Below are 26,221 nucleotides of genomic sequence, written 5' to 3' on the forward strand. Positions count from 1 at the left end.
AAGAGGGGGGCAATTATTTATTATCAACCACCCCTAATTCTTCAGTGATATGAAGCTGAAGTCAGATATTCGCCAGCTTCTCATTCGCATTTCCCTGTTCCACCTTAAATAAAGCAGCTACATTCTGCAGCTTCAGGTGTCAGAACCACTGGACTATTTAAGGTGGAACGGGAAATTTACAGAGACATTAGCATACTATTAGTGATTTTTATGCTTGTTATGAAGAAAACGACCATAATACACTGAAACGACATTAAACTAAGACAATGCGACGGTTATCGTAATTTTTAATGGAGAAATATTCACATTTGTGGGTTTCTCAGTCATATTGCCGGTTCTTTTTTCTCTCATACGTCCGTTTGAAGGGTCATGTAGCCCTAACACTTCGCCCTACCCCTCTATCTCAACTAAAATCAGGACACCCTACCCCTAGAACGCGCAAAACAGAGGGGTAGGGCTAAGTGGTAGGGGTGAGGGGTGAAATGGGATAAGGCCTTCATGTTGCTGGTGTACAGTCAGACTTAACTCACAGTCCGTGTTAGCCGTCCTCTAGTCAGTTCCTGACCCCAGAGCCGCTTGTGGCTGGATATTTTTGGGTGGGTGGTGCTCCACTCTCAATCTGACATGTATTACAACCCCAGCAACACCGCTGTGTCTGATACACTCATCCAGCACCACTCACACTACCATGTCAGTGTCACTGCTGTGCTGAGAATGAACCACCACCCAAGTAATATCTGGGGTCGTATTACAGAAACATCTTAACTCTGAAATCTAACCTGTTTAGTCTCCATGACGACTTCAGTACGGACTGAATGCAGGACAGTAGCTATTCCAGAATAACAGTTCCTAACTTCATGATCTCATCATTAACTCCAGATAAGAAAACAGCATCACACAAACATCCTAACTAGACTAAACCTCCTAAATCCTGTCCTAACTTCAGGATGAACCCCAACAGGGTCCTCACTTCTGTTTAAGGTCCGTTTCTATGGTTTTTAGGCAGCTGTGTCAGCAGCATAGTTCACTACCAGCATAATGAGCTCCATTTATTTCTACTGTAAAACGCTGCTTTCACTGTGAGATGATTTTCTTTTCTAACTCTGCGTTTTAAAAACCTCAGACTCTTTGCACAAAATATATATTAAACTAGTTTTCATGTACTGCACTGATGATGGACTTGCACCGTGTTTGCACTGCATGTGGGTGTTAAAAGGCCACGCCCAGCAAAATCCAATTAAAATAAGTCTTGCTAAGTAAATATTTATCTAGTTAATGTTTCTGAAAATAATCATAAAGTCAACGTACTATGTATCATTTGGGAAACAGAGGGTGCTGATTATCTCCTGCAGTCAACATCAGTTATTTCAGTTGATTCACGCCCAACGTCTTACTCCTTGGATTTTTAAGATAAAACAGTGCTTTTGCAGCTGTTTGTGTGGAAACATCTTATAAATATAATGAATGTTTCACACACTGAGCTGTAGACAGTGGTCACACAAACACTACCTGCCCTCTAACTGTGGAAACACTGCACTGGCTGGATTTATTTGCATGAAGTTAAACTCTGCTCAACTTTTTGACGCACTGCCTCCTCCAAATTCAACACAGCGGCCCCGTCATGAACCATGCGGCCACTCACCACAGACAAAACACTTCCTGTTAACACTGATAAATGTAGTGTCTATAGGAATTATATAGAATATATATGCGTATAGGAAAAACATATATGGTCACTGTCAACATTCCTAATTGTAATGTGTGTTGATGCAACAAGATTTTAATCCTAGTCATGTTAGTCCACTTCTACTGGCCCATTCATCATAAAATATTCACACAACGTAAAAGACACATGATTTTCCAGATCCTATCTAGTGCTCCTTATCCAGCCAATCAAAGGTATCGATTAGTTCAACTGGGTTTAAGATAAAATAACTTTATTGTCCATTAAATTTGCATAAAATAGAAATTTGTCTTTGGCAATCTGGCACATTTTTGTACACCTGTTAGAAATAAAGGTTCTGTACAGGTACATCTTTTGTTCATCAAGGTAAAAACAGTGTAAATGTTCCCTTAAAAGGTACAACAGTGGTTTTAAGGTCTGATTGTGAACCTTAAATAAGTTTTCTCCAGGTGAAAAGTTCGTATTTGTACCTTTTCATAACCGAATGTTTTAAAACAGAACAGTAAAATAAAAGCCTGGAGACGAGACGGGGTGTGTGGAGTCAGTACAGCTTAGAACATATCATTTCAGTGGATTATGGTTCAGTTATGTTCCCTGACCAAAGGTACTGAGATGAACCCTTGAGGGTTCCACCCCAGTGACAGTTTACTACCTTTATTTCTGAGAATGTATGTATTTATTTCCCAGATTGCCAAAGACAAATTTCTATTTTATGCTAATTTAATGGACAATAAAGTTCTCTTATCTTAAAACTGATAGTCAGTCATATCAGCAGGATGGCTGGTGATCACCAGGTCAGAGGACTGTGTCTGACAGCATGTTCTGCTCACTCACTTCTGTAGCTCCAGCTGAGTCTTCAGCTTCTTCTTCGCTCCCTGAGTGAGGTCATACTTATTCAGGTCCTCCTCGGTGAGAGCAAGGAACTGTGGGAAATGCAGTGCGCCATCAGAAGAGAATGCAAAGACCAAAACAATAAGTAAGTAAGAAGTTACCCTTAACTACATCCTAACCATCTGTCCTCTTCAGTGGACACAGTTCATGATATAACCGAGTTATTAATCAGTACCTAACTAAAGAAATACTTTTTCTGTCTGACCTCTATTTTCCACGTATGTAGCATAGTGTCAGTTACTAAAAACAATCATTTTCTTTCACTTTGAAAAGTGCGATGAAGCACCCACCTCTTGGCTTCTGCTCTAGAAGTATTTTGAGCACAAAACTGCCTGTGGTAATCAACAATATCGCTGCTGTCGGAAGAAATCTCCATTTTGGGCGTTTTTCAGTTTTTGACATAATTTGAAAATACCTGTTACCCTTTACATTGTGTGTCAATTTCATGATGAATGGACTAAAAGAAATGACTGAAAATTACTTGGAAAAAAGTCTGGTTCCATTGACTTACATTAAAAGTAAAGTAGGTTTTTTCCTTCTCCTGTAAAGTTACCATTTTGGAGATACGAGGCTTTCTTCCGACAACAGCGAAATGCTACAAATGCTGCAGACAGATATCTAGAAAGTGTTCCTTTAACCCTCTGGGATATATTCTTAAATGCATCTTTAAAGGCACTTGCATACGACATGATACCCACATATTACATATCAAAACGTTCAAAACAATCTCAGCTCTCTCTGTAATGAGGCCTTTTTGACCTGGAGCACTGCGTAAAGAGATAACCGGGCCCGAAAGCTGAAAAAATGAAATCCAGCTTTTAGAAATTCTTAATATTGCTTGTGAAAACATAGCTTTACTCATACGGACGAATTGTTTTGGTGCTTGAAATGAGTTTATCAAAGTCTTAGGTTTACAAAAGTAGATGAATGTATGAATAAAATAATAGATAAATGTTCTCCACATCATTTTTTTCCAAAACTGCTGCAGCAACTTCAGCAGCTGCAAACTTTTTACACACCTCTCACATCTGCGTCTGGGGCAACTGAACGAAAATTTGTTTTTTTAACGTGATGGTCAGTCCTCAGTGATTTCCTGAGTGTCCATTGATCAGTTTTCACACAGAATGTAGACGGACACACATATCCACCAGTTCCACACGGTGAGAGGCAGATGACGTGTATCTCAGCCCCTCTTCATAGGCTCATAACTCTGGATGTGAGTCTCGTATGATCTCGTGATAAGATGGAATGGAAAGGGCGACTCTACAGATTCAGGAAGTGTTTGAACTGGATTTCTGTGCTGGATTATCATAAAGATAGTAATAGAAACACGAGAAACATCTAATTTGACGTGTCGGCGTTCGTCGATCCCAGAGGGTTAATGCTCAAGTCTAAACGCTCACTAATACAGTCAAATACCAGCAATGAACCATGTTAGAACCTGAAGAAAGATGGGATTTCAAAATGCCTGATCAAATGGATCCGTGGTAGCAACATTTATGTGATTTACAGCCTCAGCTGCCTTATAATCCGATTCACATGCTCACCTCTTCCATAGTCAGCTGCTTGAAGACAGGATAGTATTTGTGTAGACGCAGCTTGCGTAGCCAGTCCAGGATGCCGTTCTGCTCCGGGCTGGGCTGGGTCTGGGCCTGGGGGTGTGAATGGGGTTGCTGTTGCTGGGGAGGTGGTTGCGTTTGGGGGTGAGCAGGTGGGTTATTGGGGTGATTCTGAGATGGGACACCATCTCCTAATGGTACAGAAGGGTGCAGGGGCATGACTGGCTGAGGTGGCAGATGAGGCGGAGAGGTCTGAGGTATCGGGGCGTGGACATTAACGACTGGCTGAATGCTGGCCACACCACAGACTGCCCTGCAGGACAGAAGGAGAAAGATTAGAGAGGTCAGCCGGGGAGAGAGAGAGGGAAGTGAGGGTGAATGCAATGCGCAAATATTGAAGGCCAGTATAAGAAACTGTTTACAAACATTAAGGATTACTGCATGTTCAGGTCTTTTAAATACCCTAAACAACTTTTAAATACTAGCTTATGCAATTTAAGGCTATTAGCATGACAATGATAAACACTGGCGGTGGACTTTGTGCCCACTCTCCTCTTTTTTAAACTGAATAGCAAACCTGGTGTCCACCAATGAAAGGTCACTGCGTTTGCATATATGTATTTGCACAAAGTGGACAAAACTGAGGGGACTGGCAGTAAAATAAGCAATACTACTCTTTTGGTGTGACAAATTATGGATCTTCTCCCCGTCACCTTTATTTACACACCAACACTCAGGATTATTTACATATTTACACGCGCACACATAACAAACGAAAACAAAACGAAGACAAAATGAAAATGGTCTCTACGGCTATGAGACTGACCACTGACTGTAAAGTCATATAGGTCTGCACACATCACCTTCAGTCTTCACCAAGCTAAAAGAAGTGATCTCCTATACCCCCCCAAGTAATGCTGCTTATATTCAGGGGTGCTCCTCCCCTAGGATATACCATTACTGGCCCGGGTTAAAAACAAGTGCTTCAGATATTTAAATATATTTACATGCAACAGTAAATAATTCATGAACTTCCTTACTGATCAAATTTACATTCACAACGTCATTAATATATATTTCCAATTCAGTGTACACTTCTTAACCAGTTTTACTCTTCTTGCAGGTTTGGCCCTTCCCTCCTCTTCTACAGAGGATGGACTCACCCAGGTAAGTAAATCACAGGTGAACCCGTTCAGTTCTCTTTGCTCCTCAAAGCAAGGATAATCAGTCCTCAGGTAAGTACAGGTAAGTGTTTACACTCAGTCATTATACTGTGATGTGTAAGAGGGGTACTTTACATCATCACAGATAAATAAATTAATAAATGCTTAAACAAAGATTTAAACACAAATAAACACTTTTCAAGGCACACGTATTTGTGATGGGGTGCAAAAACAAAAAAAGTGTTTAAAATTTATTTGAAAATGTATTATTTATTGGAATTGTTTAGACATGGAGGAGAAGAAGCTTTAAGTATGGTCTTTCTAGACTTTAGAAGTGTTAGCGATGCACTAATATGGTGATTCTGCAATTACAGATCATTTCGTTCTCTGTGCGTAACATATCTAAGTAAAACGTGCATTCAAGGCCCAATCCCATTTCTTATTTTTACCCCTACCCCTTGTTTTCAAATGTTACCTTGCCCCTTGAGTTACAAGGGGTGGTTAATTTTCACATTTTTGGGTTTTGTTTCTTTGCTTGTTCAGCCATGTTTTGTTTTTTTTCTTTTTCTTTTTAACTCTGTTTGGAGTCTCTGAAAAACCTCTGTTTGGAGGGCTATAAAGCCCTAACACTTTGCCCTACCCTTCTATCTCAACAAGAATCAGGTCACCCTACCCTTAGACCTGAACATGCAAAACGAAGAGGTAAGGGCTCAGTGGTAGGGGTGAGCGGTGAAATGGGATTGGGCCCAAGACACTGCACAAGTGGCACTCACCTGCCAGCTCCTCTGTACTGAGGTAGACAACTCAAATCTGAAATACACAAAACAAAACATTTGTAAGCATCTCAAGAATTTCTTTCATGTTTTCTCCTTTCTACCGTATTTTGGCTAAATACAATTAAAAATGATCTTACTACTCAGACTCTAAAGTAAAAGCGAACTGAAAAGCCGGCGTTTGTTTCGTATTGTTTCAAGTTGTCAGGACATTCATGCACTGAAATGCCTGTGGTGAGGCTCAGGTAATCACTCTACCGCAGGGCAGCATTATATACATACTAAAAACAAGTGCAAACAAAACAAAAACATAACACAAACAAAAAAATACTAAATAACTGAAATATAATAGGGCGGCACGGTGGCGCAGTGGGTAGCGCTGTCGCCTCACAGCAAAATGGCCTGGGTTCGATTCCCGGCCGGGTGACCAGGGTCCTTTCTGTGTGGAGTTTGCCTGTTCTCCCCGTGTCTGTGTGGGTTTCCTCCAGGTACTCCGGTTTCCTCCCACAGTCCAAAGACATGCAGTCAGGCTGATTGGACATGCTGAATTGCCCCTAGGTGTGAATGTGTCTGTCTGTCTGCCCTGTGATGGACTGGCGACCTGTCCAGGGTGTATCCTGCCTAAGCGGTTTAGACGATGTATGTATGAAATATAATAAATATACCTATGTAAGAAAACTCTCTATACAGTAATAATATATATAATATTAAACAAAGGATAATCTAAGATGGGGTGTCGAACTCAACGAGTGAAAGGGCCATATTAGAAGATCTCAACAAGGGCTGGGCGATTAATCGAAAAGTAATCGACATCGACATTCAGAACCTCTAACCGATGTAATCTTGACCATGTTGGTTATTTCGATTTTTTTAAAAAAATTTTAAATCCTTTTCCCTCTCTGTGTGTTCATGTACTGTCCCTCTTAAAAACTTACTACAGCGCATGTCGTCATGTGACCCGTCTGAGACATGGAAGCTACGGTCTGTGTTCACACAGCAGGTAAAAGTGGCCCAAATCTGATTTTCTCACCGAATCAAATTTTTTTGTTTGGCTGTTCACACTGTGTTTTAAATGTGATCTGTATGAGACATCAGTCTGAACAGATCAGCTCCTAAACTGAGCCACAAAAGAACAGAGCGTCACGCTGCTTCACGGCTCATCCAGAGGTAAACAATCACGACTGCCAACGAACGCCAGTCGCTCCCGGAGGATCAGCTTCATCCTCACCAGCATCACAGGAGCCATCATGAAGCTTCACTGACTGACAGCTGGGCTCATCGCCCAGAATGTGTTTGAGCCGTAAAAAGGGCGCGGTCACTTCTTTGGTTCGCGTCCTCGGATTCTTTAAACTTTGCTTTCAGACTTTTAACTGTTCTTTGGCGCTGCAGCCTCGTTCTCCTGCGGCCGCGTTCGGACATTTCTTTCGAAGTCTCAGCAGCACGAAATTATGACGAATGTCAAGTTGGATCGACGTAAAAGTCGCGTGAATTCTGATTTGGCTGTTGAGACGATTTACATTAAGATACGCAGAAAATATTTACAGTACAAACCTTTTCAGTGAACTATGAGGGCTAAAAAACAAACAAAAAACGAAATAATCGTTTTATAATTAATCATAATCGAGGCAAAACATTCAATTAATCATGATACTGATTTGAGGTCATATCGCCCAGCACTACTTAGTGATATTGTATGTAGCAGTGATATGATTATAATAAATAACACTAAAAAAGTAGCACAGTGAAATGGTAGAAGGACTTTAAGAAGGTAATGCAGAAGGAATTTCACAGCTTGTTCAGAAGCCTGACAACCTGTGGGTAGAAACCCACCAATATGCAACTGTTTAAAATTATTCACTGGCCGATGTTTAGATTTGACTGACCACTGAAACCAGTATTTGATGCGCCGAAAGAGCAGAACGTTTTAAAGGGTCGTGTTAAAGGGTCTACACTGCATTTGTAACCCTAATGAATGTGGCCCTCAGAGGCCTCACTGTGGTCCTGCTGTGGGATCAGACGACTCAGAGTTCATGTATAAAGCTGATGAGCCAACGTCAAACACTGTGACTGGAAGATACAGCTGCAATAACTGCAACCTCCAGCTCGGGGACGCCACAGAGTCTGGTCTTATTTCAGAGCCGCCTCATAGCGCAGAAAACCAGAAACCAGTGTACAGGATTACGAGAGAGAGAGAGAGAGAGAGAGAGAAGAGAGAGGAGAGAGAGAGAGAGAGAGGGAGGGAGAGGGAGAGAGAGAGAGAGAGAGAGAGAGAGAGAGAGAGAGAGAGAGAGAGAGAGAGAGAGAGAGAGAGAGAGAGGGAGGGAGAGAAAGAGAGAGAAAGAGAGAGAGACAGAGAGAGAGAGAGAGAGAGGGAGGGAGAGAGCGAGAGAGACAAAGAGAGAGAGAGAGAGAGGGAGAGAAAGAGAGAGGAGAGAGAGAGAGAGAGAGAGAGAGGGAGGGAGAGAAAGAGGGAGAGAGACAGAGAGAGAGAGAGAGGGAGGGAGGGAGAGAGCGAGAGAGACAAAGAGAGAGGGAGAGAGAGAGAGAGAGAGAGAGAGAGCGAGAGAGACAAAGAGAGAGAGAGAGAGGGAGAGAGAGAGAGTAAGTGAGGAGAAACAAAGAGTATGTAGGAGAATGTAGGAGAGGGAGAAAGAAAGAAAAAAGAAAATTCTAGAATGATATAGATACAAAGATCACTAGATAGACAGACAGACAAACAGACAGATAGAGAAACAGACAGACACATAGACACACAAACACACAGATAGACAGACAGAGAGATAGATAGACAGACAGACTGACAGATAGATAGATAGATAGACAAACAGACAGAAGGACAGAAAGACAGACAGACAGAGGCAAATAGAGTGAGAGGGGAAGAGAAAGAAAGAGAGAAAGAGAGGACAGACAACAGACAGACAGATATAACAGACAGAAAGAGTTGAGAATACCATCACACACTCACACAGATTCTAGTGCCCTCCTGAGCTATTTGCAGATGACCAGATGAGGTCATCGCTCTCGAGGGCTCCCTGCTCACAACCAGGTCAACTCACATTCCTGCGTAACCAAAAATAGTAACCTCCCCCTGTTTTCCCAGGAGATGGTCTGTTCCACGTCTGACTTTTTGTGAGGAGTGGGGAATGAAGGCTTGACCACTATAACGCAGGGGTGTAACAATACAGCGTATCACACTGGACTGCAACGTACAGTGTTTTATCATAACGTATCAAACTGTATCGTATCAAATGGTATCATAACTGCCTCATATTATACAGTAACGTTTATAATGTGTTGTAACAGGATATTGCTTTGTTCCTTACACTGTCACACTGTATCATAACGTATTGTATCGTGACGCAGAAGTGGTTAATATTAATGACATTATTTTGTTATCGTCACATATTTTCTAAGTATATAATGGACATCGTCTGTACTTCAGTAACACTGACCAGCTGGTTTAACTGATGCTGCAGTACGGTACGTTAAGTCCTGAACAAAAGTCAAAATGCCCGAAAATGTTAGGTGGTGTTTTTACTAATGCACTGTGTCTGCATCAAAACATCGTGATGCATCGTGAAAATGTCTAGAAACACTGTGATATGACAGTTTTGCCATATCGCAACACATGGTACTGCATGTGTTAGCTCGTGGCACATAAGCTCAAGGCTAACATATTAGCTTGTGGCTCGCTGTTAGTCTGAGGCACAGCATTTGTTTAGTGGTTCTAAGAAACCAGTCTGAATCTGGGTCAATCAAACCTCCACTGTACCACTCTAAAGCCTCCAAAACTGTGTTTTAATAATGTTGAATACTTGAATAAACTGAAAAAGGAAACTAACACGTTAGCATAAGGCAGACTTTCAGACTGCCCTTATTTTAGCTCAAAAGATGTAATGAAACAAGACGCCACCGTATCGTATTAAACTACGAATTCTGTGAATCGTTATACCCCTACTGTAAAGAAGTGTGTGTGGGTGGCAGGGGGGAGGGGGGGGTGTGTTGGGGCTTACTGTTGGCAGGCAGCGGAGGAGCGGAGGAACAGCTGAAGAAGAGACGAACTCTGTCATGCCGGATAATGTGGAGAGGGAGGGAACTCAGGCACCTGCAGAGGATAAGAAGTTAAAACTGTGTGTCTAGGTGCAAGCTTGTGTGATCAGGCGTGGGTTTGTGTGTGTGGGTGTGTTTGTTCGGTACAGAGAGAGAGAGAGAGAGAGAGAGAAAGAGAGAGAGAGAGAGAATGTATGTGTGGGTGCAGGTTCTGGAAAGGGGAGAAAAATGACAAATTAAATCTACTGGCAACATAATGCATATAAAGAAAAGCATTTGTGTGTTTATGTGCATATATATATATATATATATATATATATATATATATATATATATATATACACACCGATCAGGCATAACATTATGACCACCTCCTTGTTTCTACGCTCACTGTCCATTTTATCAGCTCCACTTACTATATAGGTGCACTTTGTAGTTCTACAGTTACAGACTGTAGTCCATCTGTTTCTCTGATACTTTGTTAGCCCCCTTTTACCCTGTTCTTCAGTGGTCAGGACCCCCATGGACCCTGACAGAGCAGGTACTATTTGGGTGGTGGATCATTCTCAGCACTGCAGTAACACTGACGTGGTGGTGGTGTGTTAGTGTGTGTTGTGCTGGTCTGAGTGGATCAGACACAGCAGTCCTCAGACTGATGAAGAATGTGCTGTACATGGTTCAATATAGAACCTTTTTGAAAAGGGTTCTATACAGCAGCAAAAAGGATTCTTCTACTGTTACAATCCGGACATCATTACAATAGAAGAACACCTTTTTGGTGCTGTATAGAACCCTTTTCAAAACGATTCCATGTAGAACCATCTACAGCACATTCTCCATCAATCTAAAGAACGCTTTCACGATGCAAAGAGCCCTTTAATCATGCAAAGGGTTCTTTGAGTGTTCATGGTTCTATATAGAACCATAGTTTTTACTGAAGGACCCTTGAAGAACCATAATTTTTCAACTATAATTACTGTTTTTTTGCTGAATTTGACATATTGGGGAAAAAAAACAAGTTATGTGGCCTGTGCAAATATCGGCATGTTATATTTTATGTTCTGTTAATTTCAAATATGTTAAACTCAGCAAAGAAACAGAAGTTACTGCATGGAGGTGGGCGATATGGCATAAATACAGTATCACAATAAATGAAGAAATTTTCACAATCCACAATGTCACAATATGTTTTCAGACATCTGATAAATTGAAATGGACAAAGAGGAACCCATATTTTAAGAAAATATTCTCAAAAACTATGAATACAATGATTTTTATTCAATATTTCACAGACTGCACTGGGGCTGAAAATTAATCATTTTTATATCATAGTTGCAATTTTTGAGAGTGCAATTTTAAAACTGCAAGCGCTGCAACTTTTTTTAAATTATAGCCTACATTATCAAAAACACTGTCGGTGTCAGTAACACTTTCTATGAATGGTACGTTTGTAAGCATCTATAAACACATTCATAACATTATAATGCATTCAAAAGGCATCATAAATATTTATAAAAATGCATTACATGTTATAGCCATGCTTATAATGCATTATGAATTGTTAACATAATGCATTATAAGTACTGTTCATAACAAATTATAAGAGCTCATAAGTCGTATTTGTCTGCTCTAAGTAAAGTGAAGCGTACTGTACTAAAGCCTCCTTCAGTGTTCAGAGTGAGGCTTCAAGTTGAAGTATTTACTGAAGGATTTACTGAAACACTAAAACATTCACAGTAAAGCACATTACAGGCTTCAAATGTCAGAGTTTAAACTAGAGCTGCCATCAGTGTTTTACCCAATGTAGGAAAGGTAATGTACACCACCGTTAGCTTGGCACTAACTTAGCACTGCATATCTAATAGAATGATAGCAGAAATTAGCATTACTGTACTGTAGTGTAATGATGCTACACAGTGAAGGTTCTAGTGGTTAATGGTAGAACCAGTGAAGGAACAAATTACAATGACACTCGACTATCTCGCCTCTCCCTCTCCAGGCCTTCACTACACAGTGACTTCACGCTCAGTGTGATGTCAGAGGGGGGTCAGGGGAGGGGCTGATGGGTACTTGGTTTGCTGTGATGTAATGTAGTGTTTAAAGTGAGAGCGCTAGTTAAGAAAAGCTCACTGTAGCAGTAAATCTAGTCTGGACAGCCTGTTTGGAGCATCTGAATATTCAGGACTGAAGCCCCGAAGATGCAGCTCTAACATCACCAGCGCTGAGAAATAAAATATTAGAAATTCCAGAGTGTAAATAAACTTGTATTTGTCTTTACTTTGGTCTCTCCAAGCTGGGGCTTCTTTGGCCCTGACAGTATAACATGTTACTAAGACTACTTATAATGCATTATATTAGCAACTCAATGCATAATAAACATGGCTATAAAGTGTAATTCAGTGTAATTCATTTTTATAAATATTTATAACCATGTTTACAATGCGTTATGAATGCATTGTAACATGTTATAAATGTGTTTATAGATGCTTACAAACGTGACATTCATGGAAAGTGTTACCACATTGTCTTAGGTTTTAAGTGGGGGGGGATTTATGCATTCTGTGAATATCTGTACTTGACTGATAACAGAAAATGCTGCACTGGATATTCATATATTCAATTTTTCATATATCTGCACACAAAGTGATGTGTTATTGTTAACTGAATACAGAATCTGCTGTTTTCTTTATTTTATTTATTATTTATTATTATGTCCTTTCACTCAGGTTTATTTCATACAAAGGCTTATTGTTCAGTAACTACAGCGACTTCAATGCAAACTAATGGGAGCTATTCTTAGGTCACAGAAGTGTGTAATAAAACTTGTTAAGGGGTTAATAAACAATATCAACAAATATCAAAGCCAGAGTTAGCCTAAAAGTCTCATTTCTAACTGTTGCCCCTGGCCGGACGTTAAGAGGCACCCTAAATTAAAGCAGTAACCTTATAAATTTGTTGTGGGCTATGAATTAGATAATAAAGTGTGAGTGAAGTGCTTAAAAAAAACAGCTCATTTAAAAGAGAACCATTTCTAACATGTCTGTGTGTTTAAGTGCAATGAGTTTAGTTACCTTGGATCCAGCTCGTGAACAGGGTCAAGGCCAGACTGAGGCAGGAACTTCTCCAGACAGTCATCAGGAAAAAGCTGGGAGAGCTGCAGACAGACACACACAGAGGTGACACTAAAACAATGGACCTAAACATGCAGAATCACTGCAGTGGAGTTCTAAGAAACGTAATGAGGTTTCAAATACAAAACGTCATTTTCAAGATTTACTGCCTTCTAAGACAATAAGATTATTGTATATTTGGGTCATTCTACAGAAACGTCCCTAGCATTTACAGATACATTTGAAAAACATGTTAGGTTGAAATTTATTTATATTTTAAAATAAAACAACAAGTTATTCTAACAATTCCATCTTCTTGAGCCTCAATTTAGCAGTATTGGTTTTTAAATCAATCATATAGAATTCCAAGCACCACAGAAGAGCTCGTCCCCACAGTCATGTGTAAAGGCTGAGGCCACATTTTGAAGAAAAAAACGTTTTTCTGCAATTTTAACCACAATAATCTATACATGACTACGGAATGTATGATTTAAATGACATAAAGAAAACAAATGCCAAATAAATATTATAAAATATATAATGAAAGTTGTCCCCAGGAGTCGTGTCACTGGTGTTACTGCGTAACAAAAAATCTCTTATTTTGAAATTAAAGTCACACTGATGACATCACTCGACTTCCTTTTCCCTGTTTTCTGAGGATCTATGAAGAAAAGCACATGGTGAGTCCACTGTGTCTTTCAGTTATCAGAGATTTTCTCATTTAGCTCATGATTTCATATGAAGCTTTTAGCTGAAGTCACTGGTGTGACCGACTTTATTCTGAGGTAACTGTGAAAAAATAGAATACAAATGGATTAAATTCCATATTTTAGTGGATATTCCATGACTGACAACATGTGGTTTGATGCTCTGTAGCAGCCATTCTGTAAAATGCATTTTTCATTAAAAATGTCTCTGGTGTTCCCTTTATTATGTGGAGCACCAATGAGGATCGGTAACACCAGTGACTCCTATGGAGAGATAGAAAAATGGACGTTTCTGTAGAATGACCCACTTACACAAATTCATGTACAATTCCTTTGTTTTTTAATGTACCCCCAGCACACAATCTAAGGCTGGACGCTCAAAACACGACTTTTAAAATCTTAACAAGTTTCGAAAACGGAGAGACTCACAAACTTAACGTCAGTTTGTCACAGAATTCCTTGTTGTTTTGTTGTGAGGCGCTCGGACTAGACGACAAGGCAAAGAGAGAGTTTAATACACATAACAAGTTTGGGCTACGAATAAGAACTCAAACTCTCAGATCTCCTCAGATCACACGACACAAACAAAGCTGAGCTCACTGGACCTGGTGTTCACGCGCCTCTTCACCTGTTTCTCCGCTCTTCTAGCTCTCTGATTGGCTGTCGTATGAATCACTCATTGAGTAAATATCTGACCGCCTCACACGGCAGGACTCATGAATGTTCATTAGTCATAAATATCAAACATGTCTGATAGTAACAGAGGGTCTCTGATCACTTCAGAGCAGACTGGAGGGCTAAAGATTCACTCGTTTCTCCTCTCACGATAACAGATCATCTGCACCCTCAGTCACTTCTAATCGAGCTCCTGACCTCGAAAATTGCATCAGATTGTGAAAATTTGTTCAAATCGGGCAAAAAATATAGTAGTGTGGGCCCAGCATAAGGTATGTTTTCAGTGCACAAAAAGCAAATCCTGACTAAGAAGGTGCTTTTGACTCGAACCTCTAAACCCGAACCCTTAATTACAGGGTGAGGAGCCTCTCAACTGAAATTAGTGACACCATTTTCACACTCAGACAATCCAAAACACACTAAAATAACACTTTTCGGGATTGCGAGTAATCTGGTAATACCACAGACAAGCCTGCTTAAACTGGAGAACGTAAACATGCTTGTGTTTTTGCTCAGGAACTTTGTTTCAGATATGATTTAGTAATTCTTTGTACGGTTTGGTAGCTCTTTCTACACGTTTAATAAATCACATTTGCCTATCATTGCTATTAGTCTATTAGATCTGAAGTTTTATGTTACAACAAATTCAAAAATCATGTAAGACCTAGTTCAGGTTTCGTCTGAGATGTTCTGTACATGGAAGGCTTGCAGAGATTTAAGTGATTAGTAACTGAATTTAGTAAGTCTATTGTTGGAGTTCAATAGTTAAATTCTTTTAAAAAATAAAACTGTCCTACAGAGTGTTTGTTATGAAAACAGAATCGTTCAGACACAAAATAATTGTTAACAGCAGCCCTACTTTTTATGCAGGCAGCTGAGTTTCCTCAAGGTGGTGGGCAGCTGCAGTAGCTCCTGGCTCCTTATTAGCAAAAGGGACGCCTTAAGCAGTAATGATTCCCCATTCACACAGGAACATCGCTGCTATAGGAAAACTGTTGCAGGGATGTCATAAGAACCTATACTTCAATACCAAGTCAATGTCAACATTCTGAAAACGTGATGTTTTTCTACAGTACCAGGGATGCAATTCTTCTGCTCCTGATGGAGGAGCAGCATATATGACTACAAGTGTCCTATCCTGCGGATAAATGCTGACGGAAAAAGAAGACGAACGCCTTCCAGCACAGAAAAACAACACATGGAAGCTGGCAACAAGCGCAGCAGCAGCGAAAGCTCCGTCTCAACTCATGGAAGGAAAAAAACGAGTCGTGTATGGATGGAATACTTTGCGTTTGAGGTCGACCATCACAGATTAACAGATTCGCAAAAACCTGCATGTAAACGGTGCCATCGAACTTTTCAGACGAAAGGAAGAAACACTTCCAACTTCGTGAAGCACCTCAAAGACAGACATCCAGATATATTCAAAGAATTCAAGGTGAGTTTCAATTCATATTAACGTTACATTAACAACAAATCCAATCTGTTATCCTTGTTATCCTTATATTGAAATATATGTTATTATTATTTTTGTTTGAGACAGCTGGCATTGTTGAGTAGCGAACTCCATGTGACATTTGCAATGGCTAAATGCTAAAAGACCATGTTTAGGCTAAAGCTGGGGTTACACTACAAAACTGTTACCCCGATTTTAGCCCTGATTCTCAGTCTGGCCGAGTCTGTGCTGGCCGGCTCTAGTCTGCAGATTTTTGGGTCAGTCGGAGTCGACAGTCGGAGAGAGAACTGAGTCGAGTGTGGGGGGCGCAGACTCAGATTTTTGGCCTCCTGATCGCGTTTCAGACCAGTCGAAGTTTATTAAACGTCAGACTTTTTCAACCCGACTCTGAGCGTAATCTAGTGTGACTCAATCTGAATGGATTCCTGCAACAGCCAATAAAAAGTGAGTGCGCGAAAGAAGAAAATACAGCAAGTCAACACAGAAAAATGGCGAAGTAACACGTGTGGAGCGAAGCTTTTTAATGACCTGAGTTTAAGGCACAGGCGAGTTTACGTACATTTAAAATCTAAAAAATACCAAACTGATCACGTTTAAATCCACGATCCTCACTTAAACATGTTTACCCACTGCTTCTTTACTGTTTCAGCGCAAACGGCGGAGAAAACAGCAGCAGCAGCTGTTTGTTTATTTGCGTCTCCTAGTAATGGGAGAACACAAGAGTTTGTGAGAGTTCAGTGAGCTCTGTTCGGTTCAGCAACAACTTGAAAGTTGAGTAGTGTGTGATTCTTAACCGTTTAGTGGGTGATCCCCAATATTTCAGTCACCCAAAAATCTGCCGAAAACCAGTCGTATAGTGTGAGGCACCCAGTCTTTTTATAATCTGTTAAGACTTTAAAAGTCATGTAGTGAAGCCAGGGCTTAGCATAATGTAATCACAGCTCGAAGTAGTAGGCAGCCATCCTTACTGTTCATTCTGAGTATATAGAGGTGTGTGTGTGTGTGTGTGTGTGTGTGTGTGTGTGTGTGTGTATGTGTGTTTACATAGTGTGTGCAGCCTCTCCTGTTTTCTTAGTCATTGAGCTACTTGATACCTGCAATCTCAGAATTTTCCTTTCACAGTATCAGCCAGAGGAGGATGTCGACCAGGCAAGGCAGCCAAATAATGTGTTATAATGACTGTAGTGTTGAAATTGTTTTGTTTTTTTATTGTTGAAAATTGTTTTTAATAAAGGAGTGTATATTGAAGTACATGGGATTTATTGTCTTGTTTTTACTGTGATTTCGAATTGGATATTAAGAATTGTGGAATTTCACTGGCACTGGTATCGACTACTAAATTTCTGGTATCGTGATCCCTAATTTCTAAATACTTTTATTTTTTACATGTATTTTAATTCGTATATACATTCTCAAACTACCTGACAACAACATATCTCAAACAAGTTCGCATATCTCACTGCCTTCACTTGAACACAACACACAAACCTGATGATGAACTTGACTGAACAAGAATCTGAATCATCAAGAATTTTCTTATCAGAGATAAAACGATAAATGCAATCAATCTCTATCTTTCACACACACACACACACACACACACACACACACACACGTACATATTCTGAGCCCTTACAGTAGCTATCCCACTACGAGGCCACGTACCAGCCTGAGATCCTGATGTAAGAATTCCTTCCATGCTGATGTGGCACTGTTTGAGCTCTCCAAACAAAACCATACTCTTGACTCGAGGGAGTCCAACCCTGTAGAGTCTGCCCACCAGCAGAGCTATAACTCTGACCCCAGTCTAGCACAAGTAGGTGTGATTTTCCTGAAGACCCTGATCAGCTCCATCAGGCAGGTTGTCCTAAAGTTGATACCACAGCTAAAATCATACTCTTTCAAAAACAATCCTGCAGGGGTTCCCAGCCTCACGGCCCACCACAAAAGCTTTTACGGCCCAGATTTCAAAGGCTCGTCTTTTTTGCGTATGTACGCAAACATACCACAACAAACAGTGTAGCCTATCAAACTTCACTTGACTGTGTCAGTGGCTGTGTTTACATGCAAAGATTTTTGCCAATCCGATTGAATACAATCCGATTACAGATTCAGACTGAGGTGTTTATATGCTCACTCTGTTCAACAATTTGATGGAAAATCTTCGTTTACATGCTCACTACAAGTAATCCGATGCAAAATGACGCGCATGCATGGAATAGCGTTTAGAGTAAACGTTACCATGACAGCCAACATCACGTGAGGTCCAGTCCGCGTGAGATGAGTTTCCAGTGAGCAGTGCTTGTGTTTTTAATTACTTTAAAATGATGTCAGACTCAGGAAAACGTCCTTCACATGTCCTTATTAAAGAAGGCCGAGAGGAAGACGTCGTGTTCTGAGACACATAAGCTGGACGTCCGTCCCACCGCCGTCTTTTAAAGAGCAGAGCATAAACTTCGTCTCCTCTGCAGACCAGTTTCTGCTCCGCCATGTTGAACGGTATAAACTTTCACTATGATGTGACGAACATGATCAGAACGGACTTAAACTTTCCGATAGGGAATGTAATCAGATACAGGCGTTTACACGGATATTATTCTTCTATTTAATGGATTATTTACAGGATTACCCACCTCGATCAGTCGGATAGAAACTGTATTCTGAATGGCCTCAATCGGACTAGACTATTCCGATTGAGGTGTTTACATGGACGTGTTCTATTCCGATTGAGCTATTAGTCGGATTATTAACGGATTATCAGGCTGCATGTAAAAGTGGCTAATGTTTCCTCTAGGATTTTTCCAGTAGTGGTGGCAGAGACAATTCTTTTACTACCATTTACTGAAGTAACATTACCAGTATTTTGCTTGAGTTCCCTAAGAGCAATGTTTGGTTAGTTGGACCATTATTTCACAATATATTAATAATAATTATAATAATAGTAACAATTAATTGGCAAAGAACATTAATAGAGAACAACAGGCAGAACGAGTGGATCAGACCATAGCTCATCTGCTGCTGCACAGTTTGTGTTGGTCATCCTCTAGACCTTCATCAGTGGTCACAGGACGCTGCCCACAGGACGCTGTTGGCTGGATATCTTTGGTTGGTGGACTATTCTCAGTCCAGCAGCGACACTGAGGTGTTTAAAAACTCCAGCAGCACTGCTGGGTCTGATCCACTCAGACCAGCGCAACACACACTAACACACCATCACCACATCAGTGTTACTGCAGTGCTGAGAATGGTCCACCACCCAAATAGTACCTGCTCTGTGAGGGTCCATGGGGGTCCTGACCACTGAAGAACAGGGTAAAAGGGGGCTAACAAAGTATCAGAGAAACAGATGGACTACAGTCTGTAACTGTAGAACTACAAAGTGCACCTATATAGTAAGTGGAGCTGATAAAATGGACAATGAGCGTAGAAACAAGGAGGTGGTCATCATGTTATGCCCAATCACTGTGTTGTAAATGTTCTTTTAAACTATAAAATCTATCTTAACTATTTACTCTAACTTAACTTTAGCTAATTTAATCTACTTTTCTCTCTTCCCTCTTTTCTCTGTCTTTCTTAAGCCTTGGATGACTTTTAAAGTCCTATAGGTTTATAAAAAGATTAGGCATCTCACACTATTTGACTGGTTTCCGCAGATTTTTTTTGACTGAAATATTGGGGATCACACACCACTTATTTCCCTGTTGCAGGACTAATAAGGGTCACTTAGTCACTTAATGACACTGTGGTTGTTCGTTTTCTCCGCAATTACGTCATATTATTCGCTGAAGCCAGCCGAGCGTCGTCTCTGCAAGAAGTTTGCTGAGGCTTTAACTCACCTGGGAGACTAACTCCACCACATCCTGAGATGTCTTGCAAACAGTTGTCAGTGTGGAGTCAGACCACAGAACCTGAAAAAAGAGAGGGAGAGATGTTTGATGAGACAGTTAGTGATGGGACTGTTATTGATGAGAAGGTTATTGTGCTGGCGGTTTAGATTGATAACTCACTTCCAGCGTGTACTCTGCTGACGTGTCTGCTTTGGGTGTGATTCCCTTCAGCTCAATCCTCTCGACCCGAACTGAAACAAACAACAACGTTAGAGAACTTTACCAGCCTCTCAGACTCACACATTTCATTTTTCATAATCACCCATTTTAAATAGAGAAATTTAAACAGAGTGTCTGAGAGTGGTCAGTGTCATCTTTATGTTAAGACTTCGTGATTATATGCGTTATTTTGAACAAAATAATTTACTTTATTTATTTTTTTAACTCTGACTGGTCAGAGGAATCATTTACATATTGCTGATGATATTGCATGATACGTGTAGTACTGTGAAATCAGTACAACTGTATGTATCATGAAGAGGACTGGATGGCAATGTTGGTTAGTAATTATTCCATTATTCTACTATTCCTTTATACCAACTGTTTGTTTTTTTCTGTACTACTTTTTAAACAGTTTATTTTTGCAATGTCAAATTTAAAGTCATTCTATTCAGTCACTGAGTGTGTTTACATGCACTCAACAATCCGCTCATAATCAGATTTCTGCAGTTATCTATTAAATGGTCATGTAAACAGCATCTTAGATCAGAGTAAGGTGTAAAAATCCGATTAGGAAATCTGATAAAGAGGCTGGATTTTAGCTCAGTAGTCAGATTTCTCAGTGCATGTAAACTCTTACTCTGATTTCTTTCAGGTTTCTCAGTCTGTGCAGGCGCAAAACCAGACGGCGGTACCGAAAATAAGCGAGCAGCGTTACTGTGAGATGCAGCAAAACACTGCTGGGGCGATGCTGAAACCAAATACACGCTTGACGAAATGAAAGATTTAAATATTCTTCATCTTCTGGATGATGTATGTTCATATTTTCAGGTAGAGTGGTGCGATGTTCTTAAAACGAGTTTTACATTATGTTTACGTCTGACTCATTTAGACCTGGAGTTTCCCCATTATCTAATTACCTAAGTGCATGTAAACGTGTTAATCAGATTACTGACAAAATCTGATTTTCTGCAGTTATCAGATTAATAAGTTACTTTTTAACAGAAATAAACAAATCAAAACCAAAATCCACAATTCAGGACCACAGGGCTGAAAACTGAAACCAAAATAAATAAATAAATAAATAAAAATACATAAATAAAAACTAAAAAATGGAAGAAATTTAATAAAACTATTGCAGTATTTAGGCTACAGTATGTGCCAAAAAATCCAAAGTCCAACAAAGAACGGATTGGTCATCCAAGGGAATGAGTTCCATTCCGTGTTTGTGTTGCCGTCACTGTCGTTTCTGAATCCATCATTTCAAAAGCTATTGCTACAAAAGTTCCATTCAGATGGCATTTTCACTGTTGATCTGCTGCTGCTCAAACTGTTTGACCACACCATTTTTGACCATTTTTGGTAGCCTACACTCTCAGAAATAAAGGTACGAAACCATCACTGGGTCGGTACCTCTCTTGTCACTGGGGTGGTTCCCTCAAGTGTCCATCTCAGTACCTTTAGTCAGGGAACATAACTGAACCATAATCCACTGAAATGATATGTTCTAAGCTGTACTGACTCCACACACCCCGTCTCGCCTCCAGGCTTTTATTTTACTGTTTTGTTTTAAAACATTCGGTTATGAAAAGGTACAAATACAAACTTTTCACCTGGAAAAACTTATTGAAGGTTCACAATCAGACCTTTGAACCACTGTTGTACCTTATTAACATTGTTTGTCCCTCAATGAACAAAAAATGAACCTGCAAAGAACCTTTATTTCTAACAGTGTAAATTTTGGTGTATCCACACTTTTTAAATATGCCACTACTGTTTTGTTGGTTGATTGGTTCGTTCCACCTTCTTCCCAGACCTCAGCAAAACAAAACATCTGAACACCACTTCCAGTTACACTGTTCTGACCATTCTGGCAAAGTGCCACGCAGAGGATTTAGAAAATATGCGCACGGACAGTCGCAGATTTCAGACACACATAGACAAAGCTCTAATTTAAGATATAAACACACACACACACACGCACACACACACATGCACACACATACACATGCTTATGCACGCATACACACACAAGCAAGCAGAGACACATCCGGAGCTGGTGCCATACACAGGCCAGTGTGTTAAATATACCCTGCAGACTCAGCACTTCCTGCAATTTGTGTGTGTGTATGCGCGTGCGAGTGTGTGTGTGAGGGGAATCAGGCCTGAATGGAGCTCTGTGTGCTCAGTGTGTCCTATCAGAGGATCAGAGAAAAGTAAACACAGAACCACTGCCTTCTCCTCTCAATCCCTCTCTCTCCCCCACCACCTGACTCATTCAGGTCATTTACTCCACCAGGTTCCTCTCCGAACTCAGCTGAAGTGTAAATGAGTAAATGAGTGTGTTAAAAGAACACCTCTGCACTTTACAGCTAATTTTTGCCTGTTACATCTGTAGGGTACAAATACCACAGACAGTAAATTCCCTTTTTTTAGAAAAGGGCAGAAAAATCTGCACATATTTTCAAGTTCAACATGGGACCAAGATTCAATTCAGTATTTCATGTGTTAAACTGTCACACAGCCCTAATTACATCTTACAGACTGGTCTGCCCACCAAAACTGCCCCCATCAGATAAACAGCACTTAAAGCCTTCATCTCTGAGAGAGAGGAGAAAATCAAGCTGCTTCAGATCTGAAAACATCCACAGGTGTTTCTGTCCATCCTTCCACTGTGAGAAGACGACTCAGCGCTGTGGGTCTGAAAGGATGTGTAGCTGATCAAGAAGAACCTCACTGAGAAAAGGAGACGGACACATCAAACAAAGAAGCTGAACGATGGACTGACCACCCCAGAGTCCAGACCCCAACACCACTGAATGTGTTTGATTACTTCAGAAAATGATCAACCAGCTTCTAAGACTGAACTTTGGAGGTGTGTCTGCAGATTCTTTGAGGAGCTGAAAGTGAGTCTCCAGAAAAGAATGGAAGCTGGAATAAAGGAAATAATGTGATATTATATTTAGCTGTTGAGGCTTCTGGGTAATTTTCTGTTAAATGTATGTAAATAAATGAGTGACTTCTGCACAGTACTGTATATACAGTACACACGGGACACATATAGGAACCCGTGTCTCAACACTGAATAACAACAAACCCATGTGTGCGTGTGGCTCCTCTATGGTTGGCAAGTTCGGACCCATCTGGAATGTTCTGCAGAGCAGGAAGCCTTTTCCCTCAGAGTCGACGGCCTGCTCCGCCCTCAACGCCCACTCAACCCCTCATTACGTGCTGTGGGTTTAGCTAATGTGCATGTGTGTGTGTGTGTGTGTGTGTGTGTGTGTGTGGCTCAGTGAAAGTTAACTAGAAATCCAGGGGTAAAGTCAGTGAGAGTGGAGCACATGAAAAAGGGAGATACGTGAAGTGGCTGTGTGGCAGTACATGGGAGAAAAGTTGGGAAACACAACGCGAGAAAAAGAGAGAGAGAGAGGGAGAGAGAAAGGGCGAGAGAGAGAGAGAGAGAGAGAGAGAGAGAGAGAGAGAGAGTGTAGGAGTAGGTGAAGAGTACATGTGCGTGATTTCGGAAACCAGAGCAGGTACAAAGTGCCCTCCTCCTGTTCCTGACCTTTCACCAAGGCATCATCACACTCCTCAAACCTCGCTTACTACCCAGGGGCATTATGGGTAGCCACCTGCCTTCCCGCCAACACAGCACTGAATCATCGCCCTGCGCAGGTGCTGCTGACCCTTCAGCTCTCTCTCCTCTGCCTCTCCTTAACTGGACGAGAACTTTCCCAGATGCATGTTTCCATATACATGAGGCAATAAATTTAGTGATGAGGCAGCTAAATGCAATATATGTGAAGAGGTAGTTGTGTGTAAAGGGGGAAACACCAGCAACCTCATTAAACACTTAAGGCTAATTTATGCTCAACGTTAACTGCGTTCATTTTGTCTGTATTCGTGCATGTGCTCTGAAAGCTGGACGAAATGGAGCAGCACCACTGGAAGCCATGGGGGGGCAGTGTAGCCAACAGTTCACGTGAGACCTGACGCCAATTTCTCTCATTCATAAGGTAATATAAGTGAAAAGAATTCTTCGTCGATGTCACGAAGTATTTGATGGCCTCACAGGCCGCCGCCGTCTACATGGTACATTATTACGACCTCCACCGTCACCATGTTTGCTGTTTTGAAAAACCTCTGACTGCCCTCTAGTGGAGGTACTGCTTGACATACATGCCAACGTAAAGGACTCATGGAAGTATGAATCAAGTGATGTCAAAGTATTTATATGGTGCTTTTTACAACAGGCGTCATCCCAAAGCAGCTGAGGGCAGCGACGCTTACATCGTTTGAAACTGACGTATTTTTCGGAAGTACAGGGAATAAAAACAAACCTTCATTAATACAACATTGCTGAAATCTGTAGCAGTGCAGCGTTTGCTTTAGCAAAGCGGCTGCTGCACCCATGTCTTCAGTGCAGCCTCCCGGTGTTGTGAAGAATTGTGCCACCTTGTCGAAATGACAAACAAGCCTATCTTTTCAAAAAGCTGCTCTTATTTTTGGCTGCGTTCACATTACCAGGCTGAAGTGGCACAAATCCGATTTTTTGCCCTAATGTGACTCAGATCTGATGTTTTCAGAGTTGTGTGAACATGCAAAGCTGATCTTTTCAAATCCGACCTGAGCCACTTTCATATGTGGTTCTAGATCTGATACGTATCCGATTCGTGGCCACAGATCGGAATTCATGTGCTTTTTTTTCCACTGCGCGTGCGCCGTCATTCAGCGTTACCATGGCAGCAGCGCTGACCAGAAGTTGAAGCCTGTAAACGGTGGAAAAGCAGCTCATCTCACCTTTTTCTCCTCCGTCTCGCTCTAATAATGAAGCTGAGAGCTGATCAGAGTTAATTATCTTGTCAGCGAAGCTCGTTCTGCTCGTTAGTTTGTGCTGATGATGCTCGTGATTCGTTCACGTGACGTTACTGAGTAGGATGTGTTCATGAGGGTCGTTTCAGGACACCGGTTCATCACATTAATGACAGATTTGAATCTCTTACCTAAACGAGTGTGAACCATCGTGTCAGAGAGATCAGATTTGAGCAAAAAAATCGGATTTGAGCAAAGAGGCTTGTAATGAGAACGTAGCTAAAAGTCCTCGTGTAGAGGCCCACGAGTTACCACCCTCAACCACTGCCCCGGTTAGCCCTAGTCATCTGAAGGGGCAGCCTCCGATACTCAATCCTATCTAACACAAATATTTATTTATTTATTTACTTTAATATGTGCTACTGATGTTCAGCCTACGTGTTTTATGAGCATTAATATCAGTGGAAGCCTTTTTTTTCTTCCCCACAATTAATTGAATATTTGATTAATTCTTATGGATACTCAAATATCAATATTAGTCAGAATGCATATCCTTAATACAAGGTATAATAAACTGATAACTCAGTGTAAATGATTTTTATTAAAAATATAGTGTAAAACTTGGCAATAAAAATATAAAAAACAGCAGAAATAAAAAGAACATAGAGACCAACCACAGTGCACAAGCTCCTATTGGTCATTAGCTTCTCTAACAAGGACTTCAACCTTTTTAACCACATAACCAACCACATATTCAGCACTGTCATAAATAAGTTTGTCCAGTCCAATACTCCATAACACTCTCTCTGCCTGAAGGACCTACCACAAACACACACACACACACACACACACACACACACACACACTCAAACACACTCTTCTGTGAGCCCTCAGGGCTGCAGCTGCTGCATACCTGATGGCAGGCCTGTTAATCCAGGGCATTCGGCTCTTCTTTTGGCTTTTTGCTTTGGTGACTCGCCCATTACAGTCTAACACACACTGTACATTCACACACACACACAATGACACAAATACAAACACTCACAACAACGTAAAGACGCAGACATCATGAGACAGACACGCATAATCGCTGTTGTCGAAAGAAAACCTTGTTTCTCCAATTTTGTCATTTTTCAGTTTTTGACATAATTTGAAAATGCCTGTTGGTCTTTACATTGTGTGTAAATTTCATGATGAATGGACCAAAAGAAACGGCCCAAAATCACTTGGAGAAAATTCTGGTTCCATTGACTTACATTAAAAGTAAAGTAGGTTTTTTCCTTCTCCTGTAAAGT

The 26,221-nt window shown here is 40.8% G+C and overlaps 1 protein-coding gene across 1 annotated transcript in view; it reads right to left on the reverse strand.

Annotated features, from left to right (window-relative positions):
* zcchc14 (zinc finger, CCHC domain containing 14) overlaps positions 1–26,221 on the reverse strand; it is a 63,393-nt gene that overhangs the window by 10,375 nt on the left and 26,797 nt on the right. Inside the window, exons 3-9 of the mRNA XM_036567971.1 lie at positions 20,076–20,146; positions 19,905–19,976; positions 13,192–13,274; positions 10,084–10,175; positions 6,071–6,107; positions 4,123–4,447; positions 2,519–2,607 (exon numbers count right to left, since the gene is read on the reverse strand). Of these exons, the coding sequence (XP_036423864.1) occupies positions 2,519–2,607; positions 4,123–4,447; positions 6,071–6,107; positions 10,084–10,175; positions 13,192–13,274; positions 19,905–19,976; positions 20,076–20,146 (769 nt within the window). The remainder of the gene's footprint in view (positions 1–2,518; positions 2,608–4,122; positions 4,448–6,070; positions 6,108–10,083; positions 10,176–13,191; positions 13,275–19,904; positions 19,977–20,075; positions 20,147–26,221) is intronic.

Source organism: Colossoma macropomum, unplaced genomic scaffold (genome assembly GCF_904425465.1).
Source record: "Colossoma macropomum unplaced genomic scaffold, Colossoma_macropomum, whole genome shotgun sequence".
Classification (NCBI taxonomy): Eukaryota; Metazoa; Chordata; class Actinopteri; order Characiformes; family Serrasalmidae; genus Colossoma; species Colossoma macropomum.